This window comes from Doryrhamphus excisus, linkage group LG8 (assembly GCF_037039965.1).
Source record: "Doryrhamphus excisus strain RoL-2023G ecotype Guam linkage group LG8, RoL_Dexc_Guam_v1.1, whole genome shotgun sequence".
Lineage (NCBI taxonomy): Eukaryota > Metazoa > Chordata > Actinopteri > Syngnathiformes > Syngnathidae > Doryrhamphus > Doryrhamphus excisus.
In genome coordinates this window covers 16127349-16152130 of record NC_136364.1, presented here as the reverse complement: position 1 = coordinate 16152130, position 24782 = coordinate 16127349, and the positions used below count along the sequence as shown (strand labels likewise).

At 39.9% G+C, this 24782-nt stretch overlaps 1 protein-coding gene across 2 annotated transcripts; it reads left to right on the top strand.

Moving 5' to 3' along the window:
• The first annotated feature begins 488 nt into the window (after window positions 1-488).
• taok1a (TAO kinase 1a) lies at window positions 489-14856 on the top strand. 2 transcript variants are annotated; one of them, XM_058080248.2, is made up of 20 exons: window positions 489-787; window positions 4127-4374; window positions 5162-5233; window positions 5315-5416; window positions 5569-5614; window positions 5702-5798; window positions 5895-6008; window positions 7148-7239; window positions 7320-7413; window positions 7520-7601; window positions 7693-7860; window positions 7950-8150; window positions 8320-8448; window positions 8549-8785; window positions 8866-8994; window positions 9072-9275; window positions 9370-9609; window positions 9698-9910; window positions 11145-11327; window positions 11488-14856. In XM_058080248.2, the coding sequence occupies exons 2-20, from the start codon at window positions 4243-4245 to the stop codon at window positions 12037-12039; spliced, it is 3087 nt and encodes a 1028-aa protein (XP_057936231.2). In that variant the 5' UTR covers window positions 489-787; window positions 4127-4242; the 3' UTR covers window positions 12040-14856. The 2 variants fall into 2 exon arrangements, with proteins under 2 accessions (XP_057936231.2, XP_057936230.2); XM_058080247.2 differs by having other exon boundaries at window positions 489-909.
• The last annotated feature ends 9926 nt before the right edge of the window (window positions 14857-24782 follow it).

Genomic DNA, 24782 nt, shown 5'->3' with positions numbered 1-24782 from the left:
TTTATTTTTTGCTGTATATAGTTTTATTAATGTTATTCCACTGTGAATAGTTGAAAATTTACAAATAAAACATCCTATCAGTGGGCCTATTTTGGGGGTTAGCATATGTTGATATACAATAATTAAAAAAAGAGAGATGCATTTTAGACACCATTGCTTTCAAAAGTAAAAATACACAAAAATGCATATCTACTTTCCATGGTTGCTGACTCGGAAATTATTTTGCAAATGAAACAACACATTATTATTACATTATTCCTAAATCAGGTAGCTGTGTTTTCTCATGGATACATCTTATATAATTATACAACAACATTATTTTTTTATATGAGTTTTACATGAGTTAATCAAAATAAAATCAAGCATTAGTTGTGAGTGAAAGTGGCGAAAAAGTATTGAAACTTTTGGTAGTATTGAATGGAAGACGTGTTGTTGCCGTGGAATGTGTCCATCATGTTTTTAGGTCAGAGAGAGTTGAGTGCAACAGGCAAAGGCAGGGCGGAACTTCTCAACTGTGTCGAAAGAAGGCGGACGCTCGGAGTTTGGACTTGATTCCTGTTACTGTACATCCATATACAAGTTAGCATGGTGACGTGCTCGCCCTTTTTCTGACGTCCGTGGCTTGTTTAAGGCTGTTTGGGAGCCGTTTGAACTTCCCTGACGTCTTCCCTCGACGTGTTTTGACAAAAAGGGAGGCGGCGGAGCAAGCCATCGGCAGCCATCTTTGGACCTGCCTGACGCTGGGAGTGGGATTCGACCATTCTGGCAACCCAGTCACTTCTTTAGGGTGTGGATTTTTTTTTCTCTTTTTAAATTAACTCCGTCGTCTTCATGTTGCCATCGTGTGACAGCCTAAAGAACCACAAGAACCCGACTCGCTAATTCGCCACGGTGGGAATGACAAAGAAGGTTGGTTTATCTGAAGTGTTTTGCATTTCACGACATTCTACAAGCACGGTTGCGAGCTGGCCTGTCAGAGGAGGGTGAGTTTGGAGCTAATGTGGCTAAGCTAACGTAGCAAACATCACATAGCTTAGCGTCCGAATGTTGCTTTCCGCCATAAAAAGTCACTCCAAAAGTAGACTGTATTACCTTAACCCCACAAAAACTTAAACTACACACACAATTAACAGTTTATAGACACTGCTTGGATTGTTTTATCCTATGACGTAACTTACTGTCGCTAACGTCAAGTTTGGTGCTAACATCACAGTCGGCGTTAGCTAGTTTTTTCGGACCCCAAAACCATTTGTGCCAATTTAAAACTAATGATATGGGTTAATTTACTTCGGAGATTTGCGTAGAAAAGTGACAGCGATGAGATAATCCCATTCGGGTCTGTAAAGCTACTTGTGTTGCAACTTAAGTGAGGGGTTTACCTAGCACAGGTAATCTAGTGTAGTTTGTGGTAATTGCTAGTCAAAATGGGCCACACATTTCACATTTATGTAGGCATAATAGTTCATAATGTATGTTTTAGCAAGTAATTACATAGTATCCAGGTACATAAATGTATTATAATACAAGAAGTTGAGGAACCCAGGTGTTTAAATGTTTGTTGAGGTTTCCAAACAGTGGCACAGGACCTAAATTGGGGTGCAGGTCATGGATTGTCAACTGTCTATATCAAGCGCATCATCACTTGGCATGGCTTTTTAAGGCATCGCCCAAAGTCTCACCATTTCATCATCATTGACTATGTACTGTACTTATCATATTTAGTTTTATTTTGGAGGTCTACACATTACACAGCAACGCTACACTAATTGCGTTATAACAGTGAGAACAGGAAGTGGTGAGACATGCTGCATAGAGAAGGCATACATCGGGAATACCAAGCCTCCAGCTTTGTTGTCTCGTCCTGCTGCATTCTTGTGCAAGTGCGCGGTTGTCCCACATGCAAAAAAAGGTGTTTTCACATGAAGGTTTGAGGTGTCCTCGCTCACGTGGCTGCTGAACATTCCACTGCAAAGTATGACAACAAAGCGAATTCACTCTACGACCGTGTAAGGGATGGATAATAAAGAGCCACAGTCACCCACATGGTAATGAGTCTTTAATTTAATTCAGAGGCTGTGGCTTGCTACATCTTGTGTGGAATCGTGAGTTGCTCAGTGTTGGGAGACAAAAGATGTCCGCTTGAACTGGGGGCTGGTTCTCCCAGACTGGGGAGAGAGAGAGAGAAGTCTTGTGACTCTCGCTTCAGCTCTGTATCTGTTTGCAGCTGATCATCTGAGCTGCATTGAGCCTCCCCTAGTGATCTTTTACAGTCTACATCTAGCGTGGGTCGATATAAATAACCCAATGTCAAGTACATGAGAGTTTGGAAATGACTGAGGATTTGTTAACCCAGTCGATATTTTTGCCATACTGTATATATAATTTTAAACAAAGGAGAAATGAAACCTATATTTCCCTCCACATGCCATTTATTTTCTCACAATTTCCATTCAGAAATACAATATGAAGACTTTACTTTTGGAACAGGGATGTGCAAAATTAATTGGTATTTTTCACCATTCTGAAATATTTCTCAAAATGTCCCACAGCATTTTGTACAAAGCTAAGTGTGTTGCACAAAATCTTGTCGAAATAAGGAAATTTAGACAGTTTAAAGTGTTTTAACAGATGCTCAGGTAGCCGATTTAGCTGAAGAGAATCTAAATGATAAAGCTCCCTCATTTATTGTCGGACTGTTAATTGTGGCAGAGTGTCAGATTTATTTTAAGATGTGTAGCAAAGCCTTTTTAATAAAAGCTGTCTTATGAAGTGGTGGGCTTATACACGTAGTGTGCTTATTTATTCAGAGGCAGTGTCAGGATGTCCATGAGGGAAGGAGCTTTTGATTGCCTCCCCTTTCAAAAGTGGAGCATGTGAAGATGATGTTCGTAAACATGCTTGAGAGACGCAAATTACTGTTATAACATAATTTCAATCAGTTTTATATAATAGATTAACTTAATTTCTTTTCTTGTGATTTCTTATAATTTTGTGGAATTCTGTGTTGATGTTGAAATTTCTTCTTTTGGGACTAATGAAAGCATATCTTATTAATAAAAGCTTGAAGGAGTTGAGGAAAAATGGAGTGCACTACTCTGCTGCATCCAGCAGAGGCGCTGTTGTTTCAGTCTCAACTAATTTTCTGCCCAGAGAGGACAAACATTTTCAAACGTGTTTCAAACTCTATTTATGTGAACATTTGGTGTGCCACAAATTATTATTTTGATTGGCATAAAGTGATTAAGTTTATTATGACATTTTGGCTGTAAATGAGATTAATAGATTATCAGATTTAAATTGAATGAATGAAAAACCTACAACTTACCGCACCAATATGAAGCTACTCAAATAGAACCCCAGACATCCGCCAGAAAAATAGAGCCAATTCTCCTTGTTTAACTAACAAACACTTGTCTAATTGTGCATGAAGTGCAAACTACCGGCATTTGCATCAACAACACAAAAATAAACGCTTTATGCTTGTTTTTTAGATTTGCCTTTGCCATCAAACACATGTTGAAGTGGGCTCTGTCTCATAGGTAGTTGTCAGCATTTTTTTCTGCAATTTAATTTGTTGCCTGGGTATATATATGTGCCATCGGTGTGTGTGGTATGTTTGAGAACATGTGTTTTCCATATGCGTACAGGTTTGACAAGATTTCCCATTGCTGGAATGCTTTGTCTCACTCAGCTACACATCTGACAAGTGAGGCAATGTGTTGTCACAGTGGTGCTTACGGCTTGGAGTGACACCTGTCTGTCGTACATCCAGCCACTCGCTGGTTGGTGGTACGAGGTGGCTTTCAGGACACAGCCTTCCTGATTTTCAGGACTGTCGCTGCTGCTATGGCAACAGACTTATCTGTTGTTACTCCTGGATGTCCTCCATTCCTGAACAAGATGTCATTGTTCCATGAACATCTCATTTATTCAATTGTCTTCACACACTTTTGTTAAAGTTAAAGAACCTGCTTTACACACTTTTTTAAAAACTGTTAGCTAATTATAGTCAGGAAAATATTGAAAATCGAATTTGACTAAATATTCGAAAATCGACTCCATTCCAGAGTCTGTCACCATCCTTAAACCTTTTATTTAATGTTGTGTTCTTGTGATTTCCTTTCAGTGGTGACCACATATGAGACCACGGTCCAGCAGAAGAGCCGTCAGTGGGGGCTATTTAGTCGCTGTCGCAGACCCAGATAGTTTGGCGGCAGCGGCATTGCCCCCCATCTCTCCATTATGCCCAACAGCAGTCGGGCGGGGAGCCTGAAGGACCCCGAAATTGCAGAGCTTTTCTTCAAGGAAGACCCGGAGAAGTTCTTCACAGATCTACGCGAGATAGGACACGGCAGCTTTGGAGCTGTATATTTTGTAAGTCTCCTAATCTAATTTTCATTCAGTTTACATTTTCTCGCCATTTCAACCTGTGTAGTTGGCTAGGAGGAAAACGGTCCGCCGAGTAACTACTTCCCCACACTTTCTTTCTCCTCACGGTTCCTCTTTAATGCCTTTAATGCCTCTGTATCTTAAGTCATTAAGACGTCATTTAAAAGAGAAGCGTCGGATAAATAAAATACTTTCCCCTTGCATAATTTATCTACCCAAAGGGTGTACTCTCATTCGGCAATGTAAACCGTGCTGCACTTGGGTGCAAGGGGCGCAAGCTCCCCCAGGACATTCGTGCCTCTGCCCGCTTGTGCAATCATTCATGCAACATTGGATTATGGCAATTGTCCTTTGAGGATTGTTTTATTTAGATCTTGTAATACCATTAATTGATGTGTGCCCCAGCACAGATTGCTACAAATGAGGAAAGAGTGTGTAGCTGCTCTTTAATGTGGCCGCCAGAGGTTGTGATCCTTGTCATGATGATTATGATATAAATGTCCACAAGATTCCACATTTAACAGGTTCCGTTTTTAGCCGCCAATTCCGCAATTCAGTTCACGTGGGAATCATAGGGCCCTACATCCCTCTTCTGGTTGTGCCTGAGGAGGGGAAGTGTATCAACCTTGAGAACGGCCCATGACCAACACACCGGTCCAACGTATTGCACTTCAGGTGTAATGTGTTCAAAAAGCAGCCTAATGTTCTTGTGACTTCAGTAAAGTTAGAGTTAAGAGAGGGTGACATTTTATGCTGTATGCTTGTCATTCAGGCACAAGATGTGCGAACAAGTGAGGTGGTGGCCATCAAGAAGATGTCCTACAGTGGAAAGCAGTCCAGTGAGGTGTGACTCCTAAGAGCAATTACTGTAAGGCAACCTTTTTTATGATGTCAGCCTGCAGAATGCCTTATTCTTCCTTTTCAGAAATGGCAAGATATAATCAAGGAAGTGAAATTCTTGCAAAGAATACAACATCCAAACAGCATCGAGTACAAAGGATGTTACCTGCGAGAGCACACTGCATGGGTAAGAAAGAAAATGGAAATACCGTTGCGGTCATTTGCATGCTTTCTGGAGGTCAGCTATCTTAACATGTTAGCCTTTATAGTTGCAATCCTAGCACAACATGCTAGTAGTGGCTCAAACCATTCTAACAAGATAGTGATTTTTTTTTTCAGCTTGTGATGGAGTATTGTCTAGGCTCTGCTTCAGATCTGTTAGAGGGTGAGTCGAAGTTGTGAAATAGACCCTTTCACAATAATCCTTGTGACTTTCCCGATTTACAACGCTGCTGATTGTTTAATCCACCAGTTCACAAGAAACCCTTACAAGAAATTGAAATAGCTGCCATTACCCATGGTGCTCTTCAGGGTTTGGCTTATCTTCACTCCCACAACATGATTCACCGGTGAGTGTTCAAGCACGTGTTGCAAGTGCAGATGGCCTCAGGCTTTCTGTCTTCAGCGCAGAGCTGTTATCATTTTCCTTCTCGTCTGTTTAACAGTGATATCAAGGCAGGGAACATCTTACTGACAGAGCCAGGCCAGGTAAAACTTGCAGATTTTGGCTCAGCCTCCATCGCCTGCCCAGCCAACTCCTTTGTTGGGACACCATATTGGTATGCTGAATAGCACATTGTAACACATTATACACCACCTAGAGTGGAGGAAAATAAGTATTTGTTCCCCATCCTATTTTGTAAGTTTACGTGTTACAAAGATATGAACCGTCGAAAATTTTTATGTGTAGCAAGAGAGTAACGAGAGTCATCTAAAAAAAAGAAAAAGATACTGAAATAACATTAAACTACTGCCAGTGCAACAAATATTTACTGTGAGTAATAGTGTCAAGATTAGGGTTGTTTTCACAAGAAATGGATTAATTAACTTTGAATATTTATATTTTAATATGTCCATATCCCAATGATCTACCTCCTATAAACAGAATATAAATACAGTATATATTTTAGAATTCTATATTTACCTATTTTAGAAGGTACATTTTGTATATTTATAAATATGAGTATTTATGTAGCCGCACAGTGGTCGAGTGGTTAGCATGTTCTCTGCATCTGTGGGTTTTCTCCGGGTACTCCGGTTTCCTCCCACATTCCAAAAACATGTGAGGATAAGCGGCATACAACATGGATGAATGTATGGATGGATGAAGTATTTCTGTACATTGTATCTGTATATCAGGTACACACAATCAAAATCTACATGCTACTAAAAAATATAAAATAACATATATATATATAAAAGCTAACTGGTAAACTTAGCAACTAGATAGATTTTTTTTTTAACCTGAAGAGGAATAATTGCCCATCCTTGGTGAATTTCTCGCAATGTCAAGCATTTTGTGCAATTGAAGGCAACAAACTGGAGATTAAGAAGAGGACTGTACAACTCATGCAAGGTTTCACAATTTGAAATAGTACTGTATTGTACGAATAGTGCTTTCTTTTTCGTCAAGCTTCAAAGGCACATAACCAGTCTAAGAGGGACAAAATTCATAATTGGTGGTTTGAGATCAAATACTTATTTCCCTCATTCTAATACAGATTCTTGGAACTGTTATTTAATATTAACTGTTTAAACTTGTTTTTGCTTACATTCCATTGCATTAAAATTCTCGACTGTTCATGTTTTTGTAAGGTGGTAAACTTATAAAATCAGATCAGGGTGAAATACTTATTTTTCCCTTTGTAAATATCCCACAGCAATCATTTGTTTGTGCTCTGTTGAATGTGTTTTTTAGGATGGCCCCAGAGGTGATCTTGGCTATGGATGAGGGCCAGTATGATGGGAAGGTCGACATTTGGTCTTTAGGAATAACCTGCATTGAATTAGGTATAGCCGCAGTTATGATACTTAATATGTAGCTATAGCCTTCTGTTGGCCATGAAAATCCTTTTGTGCTTGCATTATAGCTGAGAGGAAGCCTCCACTGTTCAACATGAATGCAATGAGTGCCTTATACCATATAGCACAGAATGAGAGCCCCATGCTGCAGTCCAGTGAATGGTGAGTTGCACAGCAACATTTGAAATAACAATTGTTTTATTTCACTTAATTACATTAATCTGAAGTGACTTCCTGTGTTTTTCTGTCAATCATTTACTTGTTTTAGGACGGATTATTTCAGAAACTTTGTAGATTCTTGCCTACAGAAATGTCCACAAGATAGGCCGAACTCTGAGGAGCTCTTAAAGGTAAACAGTAGTAGAAATAGAGCAGAAAAATGTGCCAGAAATTGGTATTCCCCAGTGTAAAGTCATTGTATGTTTTGTGTTCTTCCTCTAGCATGCCTTCATCCAACGTGACCGTCCTGAATCGGTTCTTATAGACCTAATAAATCGGACGAAAGATGCAGTGCGAGAGCTGGACAATTTGCAGTATCGCAAAATGAAGAAGATATTGTTTCACGAAGCCCACAATGGCCCCACCATTGAAGCTCCAGATGAAGAGGAGGTCTGTCAAGTCTGCATCCTTTTCTGTTCTTGTCTTCATGCCATATATTACAGCATTGTTTTGACATGGTCTGTGTGCATTATTTTTAGGAGCCAGAACACAGTGTGGGTAGAACAGGTACCGTGAACAGTGTGGGGAGCAACCAGTCCATTCCCAGTATGTCAATTAGTGCCAGCTCCCAGAGCAGCTCTGTCAACAGTCTGACAGACGTTGGTGATGACAAAAGCGAGGTGGACATGGAGGGTGACCACACAGTCTTGTCCAACAGCTCTGTTATCCATCTCAAACCGGTAAGAAGAAGTCCTTATTGTGCTGTCATATGGAATTATCAATTCAGTCGGAATTCAAATATCTAAACAATGTCTGCATGACACATACGATGATCATCTGCAAACATGCATTTGTAGTTTTTGCATCCGCTGACATCCATGTGGTTCTTTTGTTCTGCCTAACTTTCAGGAGAAAGCGGCGTATAACAAAGATTCAGAACCTCATGTTCGGCCAACTGAGTCTCAGTCCCAACCCGCAAACCTTCCACGGCCAAAACGGAACCGAGAACACTTTGCAACAATACGCACAGCGTCTGTGGTAATAACTCTATTTCACGATCCATGGAACTAGAATGAGCAAACATACTGGATGTTTGTCATTGGTCACTAACACAAACATTGCTTCTGGTGTTGGATAGCTCACTCGTCAAATCAAGGAGCATGAGCAGGACTCTGAATTAAGGGAGCAGATCTTAGGCTACAAGCGCATGCGACGGCAGCACCAGAAACAGCTGATGGCCCTGGAGAACAAACTGAAAGCGGAGATGGACGAGCACAGACTCCGCTTGGATAAGGAGCTGGAGAACCAGAGGAACAGCTTCGCTCAGGAGATGGAGAAACTGATCAAGAAGCACCAAGCATCCATGGAGAAAGACGTATGTCTTCACAGTGTTACAAAACAGCAGTTATTGTTTTGTGTGGCGCTAACCGGGCATTGCGTGTTGCTTTCCAACAGACAAAAACGTTTAGTAACGATGAGAAGAAATTCCACCAGCACATCCAGAGCCAGCAGAAGAAAGAACTTAATAGTTTCCTTGAATCACAGAAACGGGAGTACAAACTTCGCAAAGAACAACTGAAAGAGGTAGTTCTCCGATGCGTTCTTATTACTATCAGTACCATTGAGACTGTGTTGGTCATGTGAAACGTGGCTTCCTGTAGGAGTTGAACGAAAACCAGTCCACACCGAAGAAGGAGAAGCAGGAGTGGTTGTCCAAGCAGAAGGAGAATTTCCAGCACTTCCAAGCAGAAGAGGAGGCCAACCTCCAGCGCAGACAACGGCAGTATTTGGAACTGGAGTCCCGCAGGTTCAAACGGAGGATCTTGATTGCTCGCCACAACATCGAGCAAGACTTAGTGCGTGAGGTATGTTACAAAGATTGAGTCATTCATTAACGAGCTAAAATGGTTTTGTCCCTCATTGTCACTATTAATTCCCTACCAACGTGCACACCATTAGGAATTAAACAAACGACAGACTCAGAAAGACTTGGAACACGCCATGCTTCTACGACACCATGAATCCATGCAAGAACTGGAGTTCCGCCAGCTGAACACCATCCAGAGGACGAGGGCCGAGCTCATCCGACTTCAGCACCAGACAGAGCTCACTAACCAACAGGAGTACAACAAGAGAAGGGAGCGGGAACTGAGACGCAAGCATGTTATGGAGGTTCGCCAACAACCCAAGAGCCTCAAGGTGAGAAGCATCTGGAAGGCAATGTGTTGTACATTAACCTAGACACCACTTACCGACTGAGTATCTTCGGTTCGTTGTAATGTGACAGTCAAAAGAGCTACAAATCAAGAAACAGTTCCAGGACACTTGCAAGATTCAGACTCGGCAGTACAAGGCATTGAGGAATCATCTGCTGGAGACCACACCAAAGTCAGAGCACAAGGCCGTGTTGAAGCGTCTGAAACAAGAACAGCACCGCAAGCTCGCCATCTTGGCAGAACAGTATGACCACTCCATCAATGAGATGCTGTCCACACAGGCGGTGAGTCCTACTGAGTGAAGAATATGACAACATAATTAAAGCTGAGGAAGGCACAGAGGAAAACATGCTAAGATGAAGCTAACATCACATACATTCTCTTTCATTAACATATTCCTTGCTGATGTATTGTATTTAAACAATAATAAAATTTAGACAATATGACTGTACAAAGTCCACAATAAGACTGTAGGACAGCAACGTCATAATTTTCAGAGACATGACTAAATCAGACTGTGACCAGACCATACCAGACAATGCTATTCTGCTAGCCACCCGCAACACACCTGTGGCTGATAGAACAGCGGAGTATTGTGCATCTATGTGAACTGCTTTCTGTCTCACTAAGTAAATTAAGGTACTGTTGTTGCACACTTATACTTGAGGTGGAAAAATCAGATCTGATTTGTTTATTTAGGGATTACCATTAGCAGTGCTAATGCAAAATCTAATGATGAAAATCCTAGTCAAACACAGCTCTAATAATAATATATAATTAGCCCTTGTTCCTCAATTAACCTTTTATAGGGCAAGTAACCATATATGGTAACATAAAAAAACAGGGTTTCCCCATGTCTCAGTAAGGCAACAGAGTCATGTGACTTTCTCATACCAATCAGCCAAGATCAGACAATGTCCCAGAAGTGACGTCATAGGCTGTGATCAATCAGGAGTGAGCCAGAGAGTATCAAACTTCCTTCTTCATTCAGAAGTCGGAAATTGCAATTTTCTGATGCTTGGGGCCCGACACTCTTGGCCCAAACATAAAAACTAACCATAATATGTTGATCACAATCACTCTAACTACAGTACCTCTGTTGATGGCACCTTGTGCAGCTTGACCTGTCCCTTTTCCATACCCTAAATGGGCAACGAACCGTATATAACTTGATTTGCACCCAAAACCTGGAACTTTTTTAAAAAGTAAAAAGAGAAAAAATGTCTTCTTATAGCCCCCAATAACACTCAAGGATTGAATTTTTAAATTTCTAAGTATTCCAGTGAGTGCCCTATAAAGGGTTTAACCTGTCCACATAAACAAATACATCTCAAAAACACAGACAGTTGATACCATCATCCATCCCATTAGACATCACCAATAAATTATATCATGATTATGATTTTGAGTGACTTGTCAAAAAAAACATGAATGCACCTGATGATGATATGACAAAACACTTGAAAGTATGAATCTCTTTTTTTTTTTTTTTTTTTTTTTGCCTCCATTAATCCTCAGCTTCGTCTGGATGAGACTCAAGAAGCACAGTGCCAAGGCCTCAGAATGCAGCTACAGCAGGAGCTGGAGCTTCTAAACGCCTATCAAAGCAAGATCAAGATGCAGACAGACGCACAGCACGACCGTGAGAGGAAAGACCTGGAGCAAAGGGTGTCGCTACGCAGAGCCCTGCTGGAACAAAAGGTTCTTCTCTTATATTATCTACTCAAGGATAGAATATACTGCTGATTGTTGGCTAAATGGAGCTAAAAGGCATAGGTTGCGTTTTTAAACTTTTTCATTAAATACGACATTGAGGCATATCTTCTGTTTTGTTTATTTACTTTTTTTTGTCCTTTTTTAGATTGAAGAGGAGATGATGTCCTTGCAAAACGAACGCTTGGAGCGAATCCGCAGCCTGCTGGAACGTCAAGCACGAGAGGTTGAGGCTTTCGACTCTGAGAGTATGCGCCTGGGTTTCAGCAACATGGTGCTATCAAATGTCTCCCCAGACGCCCCCGGCCATAGCTATCCGGGGTCCCCGGGAAGTTGGGGGCAACAGCAGCAGCAGCAACAACAACAGCACCCATCAGGGAGCTTTCATGGGCCACACTGGAGCAGTGGCAGCTTGAGCACAGGCCCGAGCCGCCAAAGCAGCCATCGCCCCTATCACTCCAGTCCCGGGGGCCCACCTATGCAGCAAAGCTGGGGGCAAGGCATGCAGGGCGGCGGCACTCCACAGCCATGGGGTCACCCCTCGGCAGTATCCCTTAGCTCTCGCAGCAGTGCCGGTGCACAAAACAGCCCCCAAGGGATGGGGAGGACACCGCCTGGGGGCCACAGTGAGCAGGGCATGAGCAGGAGTACCAGCGTCACCTCTCAAATATCCAACGGGTCCCATCTTTCCTACACATAAGTCAACCCACAAAGATGCAACAAATTCCGGGTGAGCTCCGCAGTTCCGTCTTTCCGCTACACTTCCTCCATTTCCTTTCACTGTGTCATGAAATACATGTTGCTCAGGTTAAAGGGGCTGCAAAGGGGTGCGGCCCCGACTCCTCACAGTTGATCAGCAAGCATACAGATCCTTTAGCTTTATCTTAGAAAGCAATTTGAGTATCAACAAATAATCCTTTTTTTTTTTACTGATGAATATGAAAAGTACCCTTTTTGCACATGAAAACACTGTTGAAAGCCTTTGACTCGTGTCAATCACAGTAATCAAAAATAAATGCCATTTCCTCTAGAAGTTGCCTGCAGTTTTACACTGGCCCATACTGTGCTTGTAGACAATGTTGTCATGCCAGCCTACTGTAATGGTCATTGGGATGCATTCTTTTAGTTCATTTTCACACTTGAAACCAAATAAACAAAACACTTCTTTCAGTCCTAGGCTACAAATTTGACTACAGTGCCTTTTTCTATTATTTTTTGCTTTCAAAGATAGGTCTTAAAATGTGAATAGTGTGATAGTGTAAATGTAGTCAGGATACATTTAGCACTCATTATCCTGCAGTCTTAGTTCCATAAGGCCCAAATATATTCAGAATTGTATTCACTGTGTACAATAGTATGTGCTGAGTAGTCTTAGAAATCATGACAAATAGAAACAATGTGGAATATTCAGTGATGTTGCTAGGCATGTGACCTGTGTCCTTCATTCATTCAAATCGGAAGGGATGTGGTAAAGTTACTATGCATGCATCCAGGGGAGGCACCTAATTTTTCCCATGCAAAAACAATCTGATGGATGGATCGGAGGCCAAAAAAAAAAGCGGATTAGATGCCAAAAATGCCGATCTGGACAATTATGCTTTGAGGTGACATATATTGCACATGCATTGTACAAATCAGGTAGCCTGACGCGTGACTGCAGAAAAATAGGTCGACAAACTGCCGACTGGATGTAGACGCGTTTTGCACATTCCGATACAGATTGAGTAATGACAGCGGTGATGGAAAAATACTTTGAATGATGGTCGCCATTTTGGTAAGCTCAGATGTTTTGTTTTTCTAAAGTAAGCCTGGGAAGGGAAAATGAATGCCAAAATGCCACCCAATAAAACACACTCAGCCATTGAGGGGGAGGGTTCCTTTTGGTGGGGCGGGGGCGTGGTGTTGTAGCCAGGGGAGGCAGTGAATGGGTTCATTGGTGGTCGTTGTAGGGTTGCTGGGGTCCTCCTCCCTGGCGTAGTCGTTGCGTCGGTCGGGCGGCGGTTGTGCGCGTGTTTGCTGTGGGCGCCTGGGGTCGGTGAGGCCCTGGGCCCGTTGGGGGGGGGTTGCGGGCACGTTGTCGCTGCAACAACTCTAACATTTGAAAGCGAAACCCAATTGCTTGTCACTTATTTAAGAAAAATAATATATGATATTTTTTTGAAATTCCCAGGGACCGACTCAAATGACCACTGTGGGTCTCGGACACTCAGGAGTTGAAAACCTATCAACATCACTGCATATCGGTGTCTTTTAATAGTACTTATTTTAGAGTGGAGGTGGAAGTGACATATCAGTGTCCAAAAGAGACACATTTGCCTTCAAAAACAATCACAAATCTTGGATTATTTTAGTGCCTTTTTTTTATTAAAACTGCTGCCTTCTCAAAAAGCACTTTATGCTCAATGCAAGATATTTTTTAAAGCTAGTAATAGTGGACTTGTAGTCACAAAAAAAAATGGTAGATGAGTGTTATGTGGAATGAGGAGTGAAGGGGTGTGTTGTGATTTATTTTTTTTAATATTTTTATTCGAAGAAGTACACAGCAAACTTGGTGTGTGTGTGTGTGTGTGTGTGTGTGTGTGTGACAACGCACCATAAAACCTTAGCAGAACGTGTGGATGCTGTGAGCTATGGTCCTTGAATTAAAACTCCTAACTCCAGATCCTGTTGAGACGCAGGTAGCTTTTCAGATAATAATCCATAATCCATGACCATGACCATGACCGCAGGCTTGGCTCCACTTAAGGGAAACAACACCACAGCCCAGTAATGTCACACTTTCATAAGACATTGCTTCATGCACTGCACACAAAGATACAAGTGGAATAGGAACAAATGCTGCATCAAGCACTTGAGCCTGGCAGGCATTTTTTTAAATAGTTATAAGAGAAGCATGCATTGCATTACACAACTTTTAAGCATAAGTAAACCATATTAAATGTCTGCATTTGTGTGTGTGTGTGTGTTTGTTGGAACATTTGAAATTGTTAATTTCAAAAACTGGCTGATTGATGGCAGAAATCTTACAAATTTGTAGCCAAAATGTGCATCTCAATATTACAATCATCTAATAGTGTATGTAAGTACTTTGGTTTCGGGTACCAAAACTCCTAAGTAATCATTATTACTGGTTAAGTCAAATGTATTGATCCTTCCTTGTGTCAAAGAGTTTGAATGTTAGACCACCGTCAGCTCACCCTCCATGCCAACCTTCAATTTGTACGCATGTTTTCTTCACTTTGTGTGTGTGTGTGTGTGTGTGTGTGGGCGTGCACGGGAGAGAAAGAACCTGCTTATATTGTTGTCATTAATGCCAACTCTCCACCAACCTGGATTAAATTTTGTACTTTTAACTTTTGTCAAGTTTTGTCCTACTGACTGACTGAAACGCATATGGGGTACTGAATTAAGAGTTGGCAACAGGCAAGAGAGCGGCCATCTTTTCTGTGGTCCAAACACTGCCATAGTTGCAGAGTCCGGGTGTCGCCACATAGTTTTTTTTTTTTTCTTTTTTTTTCTTCCATCACTGGGCTTGAAAACAACTCAATAAGTCACATCTGCTCCAGTGGCCAACACAAAACACTTGGGTGACAAATATAGTGAAAAGAGATTGCATTTCTTTGAAGATGTCAGTATTCTTTTTGTTTTGTTTTTGGTTTTTTTTGGCATATTACCACTACGACTTGTAACCTGTATTAAATTGTATAGATGGTCTTGAGAGTTTATGAAGATGCTACACATAATGAGATGGTCAAATACTTTAAAGTGGATAGAAATTGTATAAAAAGATTCATTAAACAGAATAAGAATAGAATCAAATGTACTATTTTGTTTGTATTATAATGTACCATTGTGATGGCAGTGGGATTATTGAAAAGAAATCAGCTGTAATAAAGTAATTTTAGTATAAATGTGTCTGTTTATTCTCGTCTTTGCATGATTGCATGGTGATGTCACAAAATGACCTCTCAATCAGTGGACCAAGTTCACGTTATAATAGTTCTCAAACAGAAAGCAATAGCAGGAATAGATACATACATACAAAATATATATTGTATTTATACATAAATACAATAACATACATCTTATGACACGTAGATACATACAATAACGCACACGTTTGTCAAAAATCGAGGCCCTAAAATGTTTGCATTTTATGCCATTTTTGGGTGTTGCTGGGGCCCCTGTTGAGTGTGTGTGAGGTTTCCCGTTTTTTTTAACCATAAAAGTACTTTAAAAGCAAGTTGAAAAAAAACTGAAAAAAACGACATACTTAAGTTTTTTGTCAAATTGACGCCCTAAAATTTTTGCATTTTATGCTATTTTTGGGTGCTCCTGGGGCCCCTGTTGAGTGTGTGTGTGAGGTTTCCCCTGTTTTTTTGACGCAAAAAGTGCATTAGAAGTAAGTTGAAAAAACTGGAAAAAAAACGACATACTAACCCCTTACGTTTTTTTGTCAAAAATTGACGCCCTAAAATTTTTGCATTTTATGCCATTTTTGGGTGCTCCTGGGGCCCCTGTTGAGTGTGTGTGAGGTTTCCCCTGTTTTTTGACCCAAAAAGTGCATTAGAAGCAAGTAAAAATAACGGAAAAAAACGACATACTAACCCCTTATGTTTTTTTTTCAAAAAATTGATGCCCTAAAATTTTGGTATTTTATACCATTTTTGGGTGCTCCTGGGGCCCCTGTTGAGTGTGTGTGAGGTTTCCCCTGTTTTTTTGACGCAAAAGTGCATTAGAAGCAAGTTGAAAAAAGCGACATAGTAACCCCTTACGTTTTTTGTCAAAAATTGTCGCCCTACATTATTGGCATTTTATACCTTTTTTGGGTGCTCCTGGGGCCCCTGTTGAGTGTGTGTGAGGTTTCCCTTGTTTTTTTGACCCGAAAAGTGCATTAGAAGCAAGTAAAAAAAACCTGAAAAAAACGACATACTAACCCCTTACGTTTTTTTTTTTTCAAAAATTCACGCCCTAAAATTTTGGTATTTTATACCATTTTTGGGTGCTCCTGGGGCCCCTGTTGAGTGTGTGTGAGGTTTCCCCTGTTTTTTGACCCAAAAAGTGCATTAGAAGCAAGTTGAAAAAAACTGGAAAAAAACGACATTCTAACCCCTTATGTTTTTTTTCAAAAAATTGACGCCCTAAAATGTTTGCATTTTATGCCATTTTTGGGTGCTCCTGGGGCCCCTGTTGAGTGTGTGTGAGGTTTCCCCTGTTTATTTGACCCGAAAAGTGCATTACAAGTAAGTTGAAAAAAAACTGAAAAAAACGACATATTAACCCCTTACGTTTTTTTTTTTCAACAATTCACGCCCTAAAATTTGGGTATTTTATACCATTTTTGGGTGCTCCTGGGGCCCCTGTTGAGTGTGTTTGAGGTTTCCCCTGTTTTTTTGACGCGAAAAGTGCATTAGAAGTAAGTTGAAAAAACTGAAAAAAAAACGACATACTAACCCCTTACGTTTTTTTGTCAAAAATTGACGCCCTAAAATTTTTGCATTTTATGCCATTTTTGGGTGTCCCTGGGGCCCCTGTTGAGTGTGTGTGAGGTTTCCCCTGTTTTTTTTGACGCGAAAAGTGCATTAGAAGTAAGTTGAAAAAAATGGAAAAAAAACGACATACTTTTTTTGTCAAAAATTCACGCCCTAAAATTTTGGTATTTTATACCATTTTTGGGTGCTCCTGGGGCCCCTGTTGAGTGTGTGTGAGGTTTCCCCTGTTTTTTGACCCAAAAAGTGCATTAGAAGCAAGTAAAAAAAAACTGAAAAAAACGACAAAACGACATGTTTTTTTGTCAAAAATTCACGCCCTAAAAGTTTTTGCATTTTATGCCATTTATGGGTGCTCCTGGGGCCCCTGTTGAGTGTGTGTGAGGTTTCCCCTGTTTTTTTTACCTGAAAAGTGCATTAGAAGCAAGTTGAAAAAAAATGGAAAAAAACTTTTTTTTTCAAAAATTAACGCCCTAAAATTTTTACATTTTATGCCATTTTTGGGTGCTCCTGGGGCCCCTGTTGAGTGTGTGTGAGGTTTCCCCTGTTTTTTTGACCCAAAAAAGTGCATTAGAAGCAAGTTGAAAAAAACTGAAAAAAACGACATACTAACCCCTTACGTTTTTTTTTTTCAAAAATTCACGCCCTAAAATTTTGGTATTTTATACCATTTTTGGGTGCTCCTGGGGCCCCTGTTGAGTGTGTGTGAGGTTTCCCCTGTTTTTTTGATGCGAAAAGTGCATTAGAAGCAAGTTGAAAAAAACTGAAAAAAACTGAAAAAAACGACATACTAACCCTTTACGTTTTTTGGCAAAAATTGTCGCCCTACATTATTGGCATTTTATACCTTTTTTGGGTGCTCCTGGGGCCCCTGTTGAGTGTGTGTGAGGTTTCCCTTGTTTTTTTGACCCGAAAAGTGCATTAGAAGCAAGTTGAAAAAAACCTGAAAAAAACGACATACTAACCCCTTACGTTTTTTTTTTCAAAAATTCACGCCCTAAAATTTTGGTATTTTATACCATTTTTGGGTGCTCCTGGGGCCCCTGTTGAGTGTGTGTGAGGTTTCCCCTGTTTTTTGACCCAAAAAGGGCATTAGAAGCAAGTGAAAAAAAAATGAAAAAAACGACATACTAACCCCTTATGTTTTTTTTCAAAAAATTGACGCCCTAAAATTTTTGCATTTTATGCCATTTTTGGGTGCTCCTGGGGCCCCTGTTGAGTGTGTGTGAAGTTTCCCCTGTTTATTTGACCCGAAAAGTGCATTAGAAGTAAGTTGAAAAAACTGAAAAAAAAACTACATACTAACCCATTACGTTTTTTTGTCAAAAATTGACGCCCTAAAATTTTTGCATTTTATGCCATTTTTGGGTGCTCCTGGGGCCCCTGTTGGGTGTGTGTGAGTTTTCCCTTGTTTTTTTTTACCATAAAAGTGCACTAGAAGCAAGTTGAAAAAAACTGAAAAAAACGACATACTAACCCCTTACGTTTTTTTTTTTCAAAAATTCACGCCCTAAAATTTTGGTATTTTATACCATTTTTGGGTGCTCCTGGGGCCCCTGTTGAGTGTGTGTGAGGTTTCCCCTGTTTTTTTGATGCGAAAAGTGCATTAGAAGCAAGTTGAAAAAAACTGAAAAAAACTGAAAAAAACGACATACTAACCCCTTACGTTTTTTGGCAAAAATTGTCGCCCTACATTATTGGCATTTTATACCTTTTTTGGGTGCTCCTGGGGCCCCTGTTGAGTGTGTGTGAGGTTTCCCTTGTTTTTTTGACCCGAAAAGTGCATTAGAAGCAAGTTGAAAAAAACCTGAAAAAAACGACATACTAACCCCTTACGTTTTTTTTTTCAAAAATTCACGCCCTAAAATTTGGGTATTTTATACCATTTTTGGGTGCTCCTGGGGCCCCTGTTGAGTGTGTGTGAGGTTTCCCCTGTTTTTTGACCCAAAAAGGGCATTAGAAGCAAGTGAAAAAAAATGAAAAAAACGACATACTAACCCCTTATGTTTTTTTTCAAAAAATTGACGCCCTAAAATTTTTGCATTTTATGCCATTTTTGGGTGCTCCTGGGGCCCCTGTTGAGTGTGTGTGAAGTTTCCCCTGTTTATTTGACCCGAAAAGTGCATTAGAAGTAAGTTGAAAAAACTGAAAAAAAAAACGACATACTAACCCCTTACGTTTTTTTGTCAAAAATTGACGCCCTAAAATTTTTGCATTTTATGCCATTTTTGGGTGCTCCTGGGGCCCCTGTTGGGTGTGTGTGAGTTTTCCCTTGTTTTTTTTTTACCATAAAAGTGCACTAGAAGCAAGTTGAAAAAAACTGAAAAAAACGACATACTAACCCCTTACGTTTTTTTTTTTCAAAAATTCACGCCCTAAAATTTTGGTATTTTATACCATTTTTGGGTGCTCCTGGGGCCCCTGTTGAGTTTGTGTGAGGTTTCCCCTGTTTTTTTGACGCGAAAAGTGCATTAGAAGCAAGTTGAAAAAAACTGAAAAAAAATGAAAAAAAATGAAAAAAACGACATACTAACCCCTTACGTTTTTTGGCAAAAATTGTCGCCCTACATTATTGGCATTTTATACCTTTTTTGGGTGCTCCTGGGGCCCCTGTTTAGTGTGTGTGAGGTTTCCCCTGTTTTTTTGACGCGAAAAGTGCATTAGAAGCAAGTTGAAAAAAACTGGAAAAAAAAACGACATGCTAACCCCTTACGTTTTTTGTCAAAAATTCACACCCTAAAAGTTTTTGCATTTTATGCCATTTATGGGTGCTCCTGGGGCCCCTGTTGAGTGTGTGTGAGGTTTCCCCTGTTTTTTTGACCCAAAAAGTGCATTAGAAGCAAGTTGAAAAAAACTGAAAAAAACGACATACTAACCCCTTACGTTTTTTTTTTCAAAAATTCACGCCCTAAAATTTTGGTATTTTATACCATTTTTGGGTGCTCCTGGGGCCCCTGTTGAGTGTGTGTGAGGTTTCCCCTGTTTTTTTGACGCGAAAAGTGCATTAGAAGCAAGTTGAAAAAAACTGAAAAAAACGACATACTAACCCCTTACGTTTTTTGTCAAAAATTGTCGCCCTACATTATTGGCATTTTATACCTTTTTTGGGTGCTCCTGGGGCCCCTGTTGAGTGTGTGTGAGGTTTCCCCTCTTTTTTTGATGCGAAAAGTGCATTAGAAGCAAGTTGAAAAAAACTGAAAAAAACTGAAAAAAACTACATACTTTTTTTGTCAAAAATTCACGCCCTAAAATTTTGGTATTTTATACCATTTTTGGGTGCTCCTGGGGCCCCTGTTGAGTGTGTGTGAGGTTTCCCTTGTTTTTTTGACCCGAAAAGTGCATTAGAAGCAAGTTGAAAAAAACCTGAAAAAAACGACATACTAACCCCTTACGTTTTTTTTGTCAAAAATTCACGCCCTAAAATTTTGGTATTTTATACCATTTTTGGGTGCTCCTGGGGCCCCTGTTGAGTGTGTGTGAGGTTTCCCCTGTTTATTTGACCCGAAAAGTGCATTAGAAGTAAGTTGAAAAAACTGAAAAAAAAACTACATACTAACCCCTTACGTTTTTTTGTCAAAAATTGACGCCCTAAAATTTTTGCATTTTATGCCATTTTTGGGTGCTCCTGGGGCCCCTGTTGGCTGTGTGTGAGTTTTCCCCTGTTTTTTTTTACCATAAAAGTGCACTAGAAGCAAGTTGAAAAAAACTGAAAAAAACGACATACTAACCCCTTACGTTTTTTTTTTCAAAAATTGACGCCCTAAAATTTTGGTATTTTATACCATTTTTGGGTGCTCCTGGGGCCCCTGTTGAGTGTGTGTGAGGTTTCCCTTGTTTTTTTGACCCGAAAAGTGCATTAGAAGCAAGTTGAAAAAAACCTGAAAAAAACGACATACTAACCCTTTACGTTTTTTTTTTCTCAAAAATTCACGCCCTAAAATTTTGGTATTTTATACCATTTTTGGGTGCTCCTGGGGCCCCTGTTGAGTGTGTGTGAGGTTTCCCCTGTTTTTTTGACGCGAAAAGTGCATTAGAAGCAAGTTGAAAAAAACTGAAAAAAACGACATACTAACCCCTTACGTTTTTTTTTCAAAAATTGACGCCCTAAAATTTTGGTATTTTATACCATTTTTGGGTGCTCCTGGGGCCCCTGTTGAGTGTGTTTGAGGTTTCCCCTGTTTTTTTGACGCGAAAAGTGCATTAGAAGCAAGTTGAAAAAAACTGGAAAAAAAACAACATACTAACCCCTTACGTTTTTTGTCAAAAATTGTCGCCCTAAAATTTTGGCATTTTATGCCATTTTTGGGTGCTCCTGGGGCCCCTGTTGAGTGTGTGTGAGGTTTCCCTTGTTTTTTGACCCGAAAAGTGCATTAGAAGCAAGTTGAAAGAACTGAAAAAAAAACGACATACTAACCCCTTACGTTTTTTGTCAAAAATTTACGCCCTAAAATGTTGGCATTTTATGCCATTTTTGGGTGCTCCTGGGGCCCCTGTTGAGTGTGTGTGAGGTTTCCCCTGTTTTTTTGACCCGAAAAGCGCATTAGAAGCAAGTTGAAAGAAACTGAAAAAAACGATATACTAACCCCTTACGTTTTTTTTTTTTTTTTTTTTTTTTTTTTCAAAAATTGACGCCCTACATTTTTGGCATTTTATACCATTTTTGGGTGCTCCTGGGGCCCCTGTTGAGTGTGTGTGAGGTTTCCCCTCTTTTTTTGATGCGAAAAGTGCATTAGAAGCAAGTTGAAAAAAACTGAAAAAAACTGAAAAAAACTACATACTTTTTTTGTCAAAAATTCACGCCCTAAAATTTTGGTATTTTATACCATTTTTGGGTGCTCCTGGGGCCCCTGTTGAGTGTGTGTGAGGTTTCCCTTGTTTTTTTGACCCGAAAAGTGCATTAGAAGCAAGTTGAAAAAAACCTGAAAAAAACGACATACTAACCCCTTACGTTTTTTTATTCTCAAAAATTCACGCCCTAAAATTTTGGTATTTTATACCATTTTTGGGTGCTCCTGGGGCCCCTGTTGAGTGTGTGTGAGGTTTCCCCTGTTTTTTTGACGCGAAAAGTGCATTAGAAGCAAGTTGAAAAAAACTGAAAAAAACGACATACTAACCCCTTACGTTTTTTGTCAAAAATTGTCGCCCTACATTATTGGCATTTTATACATTTTTTGGGTGCTCCTGGGGCCCCTGTTGAGTGTGTGTGAGGTTTCCCTTGTTTTTTTGACCCGAAAAGTGCATTAGAAGCAATTTGAAAAAAACCTGAAAAAAACGACATACTAACCCCTTACGTTTTTTTTGTCAAAAATTCACGCCCTAAAATTTTGGTATTTTATACCATTTTTGGGTGCTCCTGGGGCCCCTGTTGAGTGTGTGTGAGGTTTCCCCTGTTTATTTGACCCGAAAAGTGCATTAGAAGTAAGTTGAAAAAACTGAAAAAAAAACTACATACTAACCCCTTACGTTTTTTTGTCAAAAATTGACGCCCTAAAATTTTTGCATTTTATGCCATTTTTGGGTGCTCCTGGGGCCCCTGTTGGCTGTGTGTGAGTTTTCCCCTGTTTTTTTTACCATAAAAGTGCACTAGAAGCAAGTTGAAAAAAACTGAAAAAAACGACATACTAACCCCTTATGTTTTTTTTTTCAAAAATTGACGCCCTAAAATTTTGGTATTTTATACCATTTTTGGGTGCTCCTGGGGCCCCTGTTGAGTGTGTGTGAGGTTTCCCTTGTTTTTTTGACCCGAAAAGTGCATTAGAAGCAAGTTGAAAAAAACCTGAAAAAAACGACATACTAACCCCTTACGTTTTTTTTTTCTCAAAAATTCACGCCCTAAAATTTTGGTATTTTATACCATTTTTGGGTGCTCCTGGGGCCCCTGTTGAGTGTGTGTGAGGTTTCCCCTGTTTTTTTGACGCGAAAAGTGCATTAGAAGCAAGTTGAAAAAAACTGAAAAAAACGACATACTAACCCCTTACGTTTTTTGTCAAAAATTGTCGCCCTACATTATTGGCATTTTATACATTTTTTGGGTGCTCCTGGGGCCCCTGTTGAGTGTGTGTGAGGTTTCCCTTGTTTTTTTGACCCGAAAAGTGCATTAGAAGCAATTTGAAAAAAACCTGAAAAAAACGACATACTAACCCCTTACGTTTTTTTTGTCAAAAATTCACGCCCTAAAATTTTGGTATTTTATACCATTTTTGGGTGCTCCTGGGGCCCCTGTTGAGTGTGTGTGAGGTTTCCCCTGTTTATTTGACCCGAAAAGTGCATTAGAAGTAAGTTGAAAAAACTGAAAAAAAAACTACATACTAACCCCTTACGTTTTTTTGTCAAAAATTGACGCCCTAAAATTTTTGCATTTTATGCCATTTTTGGGTGCTCCTGGGGCCCCTGTTGGCTGTGTGTGAGTTTTCCCCTGTTTTTTTTACCATAAAAGTGCACTAGAAGCAAGTTGAAAAAAACTGAAAAAAACGACATACTAACCCCTTATGTTTTTTTTTTCAAAAATTGACGCCCTAAAATTTTGGTATTTTATACCATTTTTGGGTGCTCCTGGGGCCCCTGTTGAGTGTGTGTGAGGTTTCCCTTGTTTTTTTGACCCGAAAAGTGCATTAGAAGCAAGTTGAAAAAAACCTGAAAAAAACGACATACTAACCCCTTACGTTTTTTTTTTCTCAAAAATTCACGCCCTAAAATTTTGGTATTTTATACCATTTTTGGGTGCTCCTGGGGCCCCTGTTGAGTGTGTGTGAGGTTTCCCCTGTTTTTTTGACGCGAAAAGTGCATTAGAAGCAAGTTGAAAAAAACTGAAAAAAACGACATACTAACCCCTTACGTTTTTTGTCAAAAATTGTCGCCCTACATTATTGGCATTTTATACATTTTTTGGGTGCTCCTGGGGCCCCTGTTGAGTGTGTGTGAGGTTTCCCTTGTTTTTTTGACCCGAAAAGTGCATTAGAAGCAATTTGAAAAAAACCTGAAAAAAACGACATACTAACCCCTTACGTTTTTTTTGTCAAAAATTCACGCCCTAAAATTTTGGTATTTTATACCATTTTTGGGTGCTCCTGGGGCCCCTGTTGAGTGTGTGTGAGGTTTCCCCTGTTTATTTGACCCGAAAAGTGCATTAGAAGTAAGTTGAAAAAACTGAAAAAAAAACGACATACTAACCCCTTACGTTTTTTTGTCAAAAATTGACGCCCTAAAATTTTTGCATTTTATGCCATTTTTGGGTGCTCCTGGGGCCCCTGTTGGCTGTGTGTGAGTTTTCCCCTGTTTTTTTTACCATAAAAGTGCACTAGAAGCAAGTTGAAAAAAACTGAAAAAAACGACATACTAACCCCTTATGTTTTTTTTTTCAAAAATTGACGCCCTAAAATTTTGGTATTTTATACCATTTTTGGGTGCTCCTGGGGCCCCTGTTGAGTGTGTGTGAGGTTTCCCTTGTTTTTTTGACCCGAAAAGTGCATTAGAAGCAAGTTGAAAAAAACCTGAAAAAAACGACATACTAACCCCTTACGTTTTTTTTTTCTCAAAAATTCACGCCCTAAAATTTTGGTATTTTATACCATTTTTGGGTGCTCCTGGGGCCCCTGTTGAGTGTGTGTGAGGTTTCCCTTGTTTTTTTGACCCGAAAAGTGCATTAGAAGCAATTTGAAAAAAACCTGAAAAAAACGACATACTAACTAACCCCTTACGTTTTTTTTGTCAAAAATTCACGCCCTAAAATTTTGGTATTTTATACCATTTTTGGGTGCTCCTGGGGCCCCTGTTGAGTGTGTGTGAGGTTTCCCCTGTTTATTTGACCCGAAAAGTGCATTAGAAGTAAGTTGAAAAAACTGAAAAAAAAACGACATACTAACCCCTTACGTTTTTTTGTCAAAAATTGACGCCCTAAAATTTTTGCATTTTATGCCATTTTTGGGTGCTCCTGGGGCCCCTGTTGGCTGTGTGT